The 9493-nt window shown below is 35.8% G+C and overlaps 1 protein-coding gene across 1 annotated transcript; it reads left to right on the forward strand.

Annotated features, from left to right (window-relative positions):
* Positions 1-790: 790 nt before the first annotated feature.
* snorc (secondary ossification center associated regulator of chondrocyte maturation) lies at positions 791-6483 on the forward strand. Its single transcript, XM_079453741.1, has 3 exons — positions 791-940; positions 5289-5462; positions 5692-6483. The coding sequence occupies exons 1-3, from the start codon at positions 856-858 to the stop codon at positions 5799-5801; spliced, it is 369 nt and encodes a 122-aa protein (XP_079309867.1). The 5' UTR covers positions 791-855; the 3' UTR covers positions 5802-6483.
* Positions 6484-9493: the final 3010 nt, after the last annotated feature.

The raw sequence follows: 9493 nt of genomic DNA on the forward strand, positions 1-9493 counted from the left end.
CGTAATTCTTGCATCCATAGCAGCATATTTAACTATTTCATAATGTACTGACAAGGTACATACAATATACAACATTGTATAAAGGTCAAATCAATGCCAATGGTTAAGAGGTTAACACGGCTCCTGAGCTAATATTAAATCATGTAAAGCTGCAAAAATACTTGTATTTCACTAGCTCAAACGACAGCGTTCAAGACCTATACTGACACCTATTGGTGTGTGTTTGCATGATGGAAGATTAAACCATTTGTCCTGGATCAGTTTTGTTTAGTACCTCGTACCAAAGTGGTTTTTTTTACATTTTGACAAGCATTTAAAAGGAAAAGGGTGAAGGATGGTTAAAAAATGTAAGTCTTTTTATTCTTATATTGAGCATATGGAGAGGGGTGGAGCGTCAGACAATATAACTTTCATTGAAGGGTTTGCCTGTTGGATTTGTAGGTATTACATTTATTATTGAAAAAATATTTAAGTTTTTTATTGTGCATTCCAATTAATATAAATAAAAACTGCAGTAGGCTTGCTTTGATTAAGTAAATATAACAAAAAATACAGCTAACTATAAAAATGTTAAAAGCTGTCCACCCTACTGGCTTGTTTTGGTCAGTTACATCATGTAAGCATAATTCAGACCGAAAAAATAGCAACGGGACTGGAATAACTCACTTTTCCGCTCATCTGACGGAGTCTGAAGAAGGTGGGTAGTTACCAGAAGAGTTGACAAGTCTTTACTGTCCATACAAAACCCTCCCACCCAAACCCAACTACCCCTCTGCCTACCTCACTTTCCAGGACTCTGTTACTTTGTGAAGGTGCCAGTCCTGGATCAGAAGTGTCCGAACTCACACAGGAACCATGAGCATCTGCTGCAGCTACTGCGCTTCATCTCGACTTGTCCTCTTTGCTGTTCTGGCCTTCTGTTTGGCTTTTGTGCAGACAGGTAACACAATTTCCTCCCTGGTTGATAGATGCTGAACATTTCATTGGTTCTGAGATAAAGCTTTAGAAATGGTATGGGAGTAGTCTGGTTTGCTGGCTGTTGTGTTGTCATGAGGTCTGTTGGTTTTCCTGATTCATAAAGTGTATGTCAACATCTTGTTGACAAGTGTTCACAAAATCCTTATCTCTCAATGTACTGAATTGTGTACACGTGTCGTTTTCACCTGCTTGACTCTTTGGTTTCGTTCTGAGACCTTTTGAGGGATTTGAATAGACCTGTGTATGTGTTACTCAGTATGAAAGAAGAATGAATGAAAATCAAGTTATTTATTTTGCAACAACAATTTGGCTGAAAAATGATGCACATACATTATTATTGCAAAACAAAATGCATTTGAAATGTTAATATCGAGCTTAAATCGGCTGTTAAGTATTCAAGACCGAATCATCATGCTGACTGAAATGACTCAGATGTTTTTCTTTTCACAACCAGGTGTTGAGTCTGAATTTAGTCGGGTGTTGAGAGCATAAATGCACAAAGACCTAGTTTGTGAGACACTGAGAAAACTGTTACACGGCTGTATATATAGAACAAAATTCATACAGCCAAAGACTAGTTAAACTGATTAAAAATAATATACACACAGTAACAACAGACATTTCTTATTTATAAAGGTTAGTTCAAAGGTCCAGTTTGCCCAAAATTAAACATGTTGTTGTCATTTGTTCACTTTTATGTCATTTAAATCAAACCTGTATGTGACACTTCTGTGAAACACAAAAGGAGATATTTTAAGAAAAGTTGTTTTGTGCCACACAATGGAAGTCAATCAGGATAACTAAAATGTTCAAAACATGTTTTTAATGTGTTATCATGTGTTTATTGTGTTAGTTAGCTGAGGAAGCCTATTATTTATTAATCAAAACAACACAACTGCAGTTTGATTGATTTGTCTTAGACGGAAAACAGAATCATCTGTTTTTCACATACTCTTAAAGTGGCAGTTCACCAAAAATAATAATTGTGTAATAATCATCATTTACTCACCCTTTTGTCATTTCAGAACAGTATGACTTTCTTTCTTCCGCAGAACACAAAAGATGTTTTGATGAATGTTGTTTACTGGACCCCATTCACTTGTTCAATTTTTGTCCATACAATAAAAGTCAATGGGGTCCGGTTACTAACTTTAGTCAAAATATCTTCTTTTGTGTTCTGCGGGAGAAAGAAAGGTTTGAAATGACGAGAGAGTGAGTAAATGATGACAGAAGAAGACTTTTGGGTGATCTATCACTATCAAAGATAGGGTTGGCCCTGAGATTTTCCAGGCGGCAAATGTGATATAACGGCTTTCTCTTTGCATTCAAGAGCCAAAACGCGATGTTTTATATTACATTATTTGTCTTGATGTAAAAGCTTCAGAAATGGAGCCATACGTAATGCTATGTTTGATTCGGAAAAGTTAAATAATCTTTTTGTTGGAGATCACTGTTTTTAAAAATGCGTAAATGTAAAAAATAAGATGATAAAAATCATCATTTCCAATCTTAATTATAATAATTACTTAAATTAGCTATAATAAACTTTCCATTGCGGGCGTAAGGTGAGGTGAGGACATGGCAACGCCCTGGCACACGCAGAACTGCGATGGCAGAGGATTGTGTCATTCACACAAACTTGTCTGCATGTTGTCATCTCGCTATTGTATGTGAATAGACAAGGAATAACATTCTGCCTCAAAAGGAACCGTCCACCCAAAATTATGTCTTCATTCTGACCCTCAAGTTGTTCCAAATCTGTATAAATGTTAATTGTTCTGATGAACACAGAGAAAGATATTTGAAAGAATGCTTGTTACCAAACCGTTCTTGGCCACCATTGACTACCATAAAAATGAATTAATAGTTTTCTTTGTTACAATACAATTTTATTTATATAGCACAATTTAAAAACACAGAGGGTGACCAAAGTGCTTCATAGAAAGACGATGATCAAAGTTTTAAAACACACAACACAAAAATGTCAATTTATAAAAACACAATGATACTCAATAAAACACATATGATGTACATAAGAGAAGGTTTCCTCAAAGTTTCCAACACAGACATACGAAGAATTCCAGTAGTCTAATTGAGATGTTACAAATGCATGCGTGGCTATTTCAAGCTTCTTTAAAGATAGAAAAGACTTTACTTTTGAAAGAAGATAAATGTGATGATAACAGGACTTAACGACAGTGCTTATCTATCTGCTTATCAAATTTAAGGTTATCATCAAGCCAAACACCCAAGTTCCTGACACAAGTGGTGCGATACGACGACACACATGTAGTTTTGAAATCGTATACACATTTTTTATTCAGGCCAAACACGATAAATTTGTGTGTCATCTGTATATAGTTGAAAAGTACTTTTCTTAAATAGATCCTAAAGGAATCATATAAAGGAAGAACAGTACCGGACCAAATATTGAGCCCTGAGGTACACCAGACCTTAAGGGTACCTAAGAGGAAGATTGTTGCACGATATTGACAACAAAATACATTTGGAAGAATGTGGCAACGCAAACAGTTTTGCAGTGTTTTTGACTACCATTGTAATTGTTCCTACTACGGTAGTCAATGGTGGCCAAGAATTACGGTTTGGTTACAAGCATTCTTCCAAATATATTTCTCTTTGGTCATCAGAACATAGTAATTAATACAGATTTGGATCAACTGGAGGGTGACTGAATTTTTATTTTTGGGTGAACTGTCCCTTTACCACTGCTTGCACACACAGTAACATGCTCAATGTCGCCAAAGGGTTCAGTTGCGTTACATAAATATTTAAGCAGGCCATAAAGCGACAAACATCGACTTGGGAAAAGTCTGCATTTTTTTAAATCAGCTACGTTACACACGTTTGCTTTTCCACCATCTGCTTTCATAAACAAGTTTGTTTGACTTTCAGTATACAGGCTGTGTTTAGTTCATCAGGTCCTCTGCCTCTAGTCGTGTGCTCTGACCACACAAGCACCTTTTTGTCCCATCGAGTGAAGGGCTCATTGATGTATCGCTGGCCTAGTGCCTCTGTGCACTGTACCTACAGCCGGCTTTGAGTTAGAAACGTGTGTATCTCTCTTAGAAAATACACCATTATCAAAAACATGTGTGCACTGGCCTTCCACACTTGCTTACTACAAATATTAACCTTTTATTTTAAGATTTAGAGTGGAACATTGGCATTTTAATACGAAGAGTATGTTTAGTTAATAGGGTAAGTGGCAACTGCATGTAAATACAGTACACACCTTTCTCGACCAGAAAACCAGACTGGTCAATGGACAATTGAGAGCTCTGTTATTTGTATCTGCCCGTGTTCTTCAAGCAGGTCAGACAGGGTCACTGTAGTGGAGCATAGGACAGTCGTGTCAAAACAAGCCGGCCCGTATTTGTCTCTTTATTTTGGGGTCAGAACCTTGGGAAAGGGGTAGCATAGGAAACATAGGAAATTGGGTTTAGAGTCCATGAGTGTGGTGTAGGTGAGAAAAGTCGCATGGCTGTTCCATGCCTGTGGGGGCTGTGGAATGTCAATGAGAGATGTGAGGAGAGGAAGAGGGAAGGCAGGACAACATACCTGTAGTGAGAAGCCAGTGCTAATCCTCTATAAAGACGCCCATTGAATCGTATAGAGAAACAAGTTTGCCACTTTCTAGATGCTTCCGTTCCCTTTAGTCAGTCAATCTTTTGATAAGCATATACTTTAACAAGTACAGTGAAAGGTAAATCTCAAGTATAAAAATGAATACCTAGAATATTTAAAACAAAAAGGAATAATACTATGTTATTTATGTACATTATATGATATTAAGTTCACTTAAGAATACTTGCAAAATAAATCTGCAGTATAAAAACTACTAAACATGTACTGAGAGTATACTTTCCATAGCTGAGAATCTATAACAAACTAGTATAGTTGCAGTACAAACAACCTATTTTATACTAAATACAAACTCAAAGTTTCTACTATTACACTTAACTGTACATTCAAACTAAAAAGTATGCCAGTTTAGTCCCAAGTATACACAGAAATAGTACATTTGTACTACATGGATACTACTAAAACACTAGGTTAGTATAGAAATATTTTTCGATTATTAACTAATTTAAGGAAAAATCATTTATATGAAAATAAATTTTGGTTGTAATTGGCCTTTATATTTGTGTGTATCCTTTTTTTGAAAAACTAAAACTCCATGTTTTGGTCTGTAACTCTTCATAGTTCGCTCGGCACCCTACAGTTTTCTTTCATTTACATTAGTTTCGAGCTCTGTCTTAAAACTTGAATGTATGTGTTCTATTCTTTAGAAACAGTGGGTGATTCGTCCCCTACGCTGCAGAATGACAATCAGGACACGCTGTCCGGTGCAGGAGCTTTTGATATAACAACAAAGGGCCCCGTCCATCACGTGACAGAAGAAAACTCCATCACCTTTGACTATGAAGACTCTACACCCTCTGTTACCCTGGACGAGGAAGAAGGTGAAGTTATAACAACCGATTCATATATACTGTATATGTTTTAAATGAAGATGTCATGTTTTCAATACTTTACTGTAGCATCTTCCTAGAATAAAGTCCTCATTCATCATCAAAATATAAAGAAGCGAATTAATGAAACTCACTACACTTAAAACAAATGACACAATGTATTTGTGTAAATCTAATAAATATATTGAAATATATGACTGTTATTTGCTTGTGTCTGCAGGAGTGTTGGGGCCTGGTGCTATTACAGCTATAGTCATTGCTGTCTTTCTCGGAGCTTCTGTTCTTCTGGCTCTCATTGTCATCACACTCAAAAAGTTCACTGCCTCCTAGAAAGTGGGATCTCCTTCTCCCAATACTATCTGCTTATTGTTTTTCACTTATTTCCTCTGAAGTATAGTTTCAGTGTCTGATTGACGGCAGGTCCCTCATGAAACTGCTTGCTCTTCGCTGTTAGACCCGATTTCTCCTGTGACGGAAGACATGGAAAACCAGACTGACACTGATATAAAAAATCATGAAATAATTTTGTGATCATCTGTTGAAACACACATTGCCAATTTATCTTCTAACAAGTTCTAGACAAAGACTTTAGATTATAGATCTTAAATTGAAATTATTGTTGATGTTTAATGTTTTAAGAGACTTCACCAGATATTTACTTTTATTTAATCTACAATCCACGTGTAACTAATAGTTTTTCCCTAAAATGAAAATGTTCTTGTCGGTATGATGTGTGCATAATGAACACTTTCTTTAGAGACTGAGTGTGTGTGTTTGCCTGTGTGTTCATTTGAGGAAAATGTCTTTCCCAACATTTTGGGTGAGTGTGTTTGGTCATACTGAGCAGAATAAAAAGACCATGTTGAATCATTCAAGAGTCACTTAGGCCTGTATACTTTTATTCTTTCTAGTGTAATGAAATTGTAAGCATTCCATGTTGTAACCCTATTTATACTGTCTGTGAGAGGAATAGGATCATTCATTAAAACTACAAAAAACTGAAATATTCCCTACAAGTGGCTTGAATGTTTTTATTTTATGTTGAGCACAATGTTGACCCTTAAGCCAGCCGATAATCCCTTACATTCCCTTAGCATTTGGTATCGTTTATTTAACCTGTTAACCGTCACTGCCCATTCGATCCAAATTAAACGGTTATAAATCATGAATGCATTTGGAGTACGGACCTAAGCTTGGTTTTGTTTGAAAGAAGACATTTGCAGATTACTTTAAATTTAGGTTTAAAATTATGGTTATGAAAAAATATATGTATTTATAGCTATATATTTATGTAAATAAATATAAAATAAATGCTAGACATCTAAAGCCACAAGTGTAACCAAGTTGTGTTCTGAATTTGAGCTTGATATGAGAAGAAATGAGATCTGTATTAACACTTTTGGCTGAAATGTCCACTTGGCGGACAAGCGTGCTTCAATACTTCCTAAACAACACAACACACACTAAGAAGCTTTTTTCACTTTTTTACATTCTCATGCACTCAATGAATAAAATACAAAAGTATAATACAAGGAACATATAAATAGGAAAAGTAAACAAAAATCATATCAGAAAATTGACACGTATGAGAAAGTAAAACAATTTACAAGTTTATAAAAGTTCACAGGTATTATAAATCTTTTACAACAAATTATCAACGTGATGGGGTTGAAGCAAACTTTTTCTGATGGCACACTGCATCTTCTCCTTGACTGGGGGATGTGCTAAGGCCTATGGTGTCCTGCTGTTGGCCTGTTTTGTGGAACTGGAGCACTTTATTACAAAATGATTAGGACGGAACTTTATTGCAAACAATTGAAATAAACCCCAGAGTTCCTCTGGTGGAACAGTGACATTTTAGCATATATGCTTATAAGCATATGAACTCCTGTCGTAAATGAATCAATTACTGCAGCTACATAATTTATGTAGTGAAACACTGGTCAGATTTGTATTGTAAAGGCTTAGAACTTTCCAAAAATATATAGTTTGTCAGGATGGAATTCCATTGTGAAATTTTTAAGTAAACTAGCGACCCCTGTGGAACAGTGACAGTTTAAATAGGCTTAAGTTACGTTTTTTAAGGATTTAATTAGATATTGTTAATTTTAATGTTATTATCCATCAATTATAATGCCCATCAGTCGGTTTATTAAAATAACATTCAATAAGAGACGGACTGAGAATGAATCATTTCGTACGTTGAGTAATTTGAAATTACCTAAAACAAAAAGTGCGCTTTTCAAGTTCATCGGTTAAAGTTGAAGTTGAAGCAGTTTTCTCGATTGTTTACACACAAATATTGGTACTTGAGACACAATGACCACAACATGTAACTCATTCACCAACCCCCTGAACCAATTCTGCTAAACTACAAGCACAATTCCTGCTTTACACTCACATTGCAGATCTAAAACACACTTTTTTCAAAACACTACACACAATTCTGTCGCGCGACACGTGAGGTAGTAACATGTACTTACGATAATACAAGATATTTCAGCCAATCTCACATCGGCTCGTTGGTCTAGGGGTATGATTCTCGCTTAGGGTGCGAGAGGTCCCGGGTTCAAATCCCGGACGAGCCCTCCTTTTCTTCAATTGTGAGTTGAATTATCTTTAACTAAAGGTGTTGACAGTTGTAGTTTCACGACTTTCAATAGTTGACGCTCCTTTCAATAATTTCAATAAAATAAGAGAATAGCTGATTTATGAGCATATGCTTACAGCGCCTCAATGTGGTGGAATAAATACCCAACCACCCAGGCTCTCATCTAAGTCTGATCATTAATATTTGAAAATAAAAACAATACAGACATACAAACAACAAATCATATGTAACAATGAAAATGCTCTCACCATACACAGAAAACAAATATACTTACTAAATTAGCTAACTAACTATTCATTAAAGGAGCCGTTCTTTTGCTGTTTTTGAGGCTTTGGTTATGTTTTTTGGGTGTTTAACAATGGATGTTCATGTTTCTTTTTTAAAAAAAACGCTTTTATATTTCACATATGTGAACCTGGACAACAAAACCAGTCTTATGGGTAAATTTTTCGAAATTGAGATTTGAAACAACTGAAAGCTGAATAGTTAAGCTTTTTATTGATATATGGGTTGTTAAGATGGGACAATATCTGGTGGAGATACAATAGTGTAAAACTCTGGAAGTAAAGGGTGCAAAAAAATCTAAATATTGAGAAAATCGCCTTTGAAGTTGTTAATCCGAGGCACTGTAGCAGGCCATCCACTCACAAAAATAAAGTTTTTATATATTTTGGGTTGAACATTTACAAAATATCTTTATGGAACATGATCTTTACTTAATATCCTAATGATTTTTGGCATAAAAGAAAAAACTATAATTTTGACCCACACAATGTATTTTTGGCTTTTACTAAAAATGTTCCCGTGCTACTTAAGACTGGTTTTGTGATCCAGGGTCACATATAATATTTCACATATCTGTTCCCATCTAGTCTAACAAAACGACTGGATTTATTCCGGTTTTGTAAAGTCCCTCCTCCCGAAACGCTTTGATTGGTAAAGCCGACCAGGTCTGTCGTGATTGGTTCTCCGCTTAATAGGTGTGTGTGTGTGTGTGTGTGTGTGTGTCCACCCATACCATATAAGCGAGCTTCCGCTTCTCAGGCTGTTGTGATTGGTCGGTCCCCCTCTCAGTGCACATGTGTATTCATAACGTTTGGCTTTTAGCAATAAACAGTAACAATAGCGTCACTTTATTAGTCAAAAATGAATGCATCGATGTATAACGGTATAATGTATACGGTTTGCTAGTGAATGTGCAAACGTTAAAATGTGTTATAAATCGCATTTCGTTTTACCTACTATGCCGGACCGAATGGCGTCAGGCGGTTATATTAATTAACACTAATAACAGAAGCGTTTGCTTTTTTATATTGGACCCGAGTTGGATAATAAAACAAGCAGATTGAACAGGAGACATACGCAGGCTGGACTTCACAGGACGTTTAGTAGAAGTGGTTTAGAGGTATGC

Source organism: Barbatula barbatula (assembly GCF_947034865.1).
Source record: "Barbatula barbatula genome assembly, chromosome: 3".
NCBI classification, from domain to species: Eukaryota; Metazoa; Chordata; class Actinopteri; order Cypriniformes; family Nemacheilidae; genus Barbatula; species Barbatula barbatula.

Excerpts from the sequence above, each read along its gene's own strand:
- snorc (XM_079453741.1), top strand. The coding sequence starts at position 856 with ATGAGCATCTGCTGCAGCTACTGCGCTTCATCTCGACTTGTCCTCTTT. Across the intron at positions 941-5,288 it reads TTTGGCTTTTGTGCAGACAG|AAACAGTGGGTGATTCGTCC; the intron begins GTAACACAATTT and ends TCTATTCTTTAG. Across the intron at positions 5,463-5,691 it reads TACCCTGGACGAGGAAGAAG|GAGTGTTGGGGCCTGGTGCT; the intron begins GTGAAGTTATAA and ends TTGTGTCTGCAG.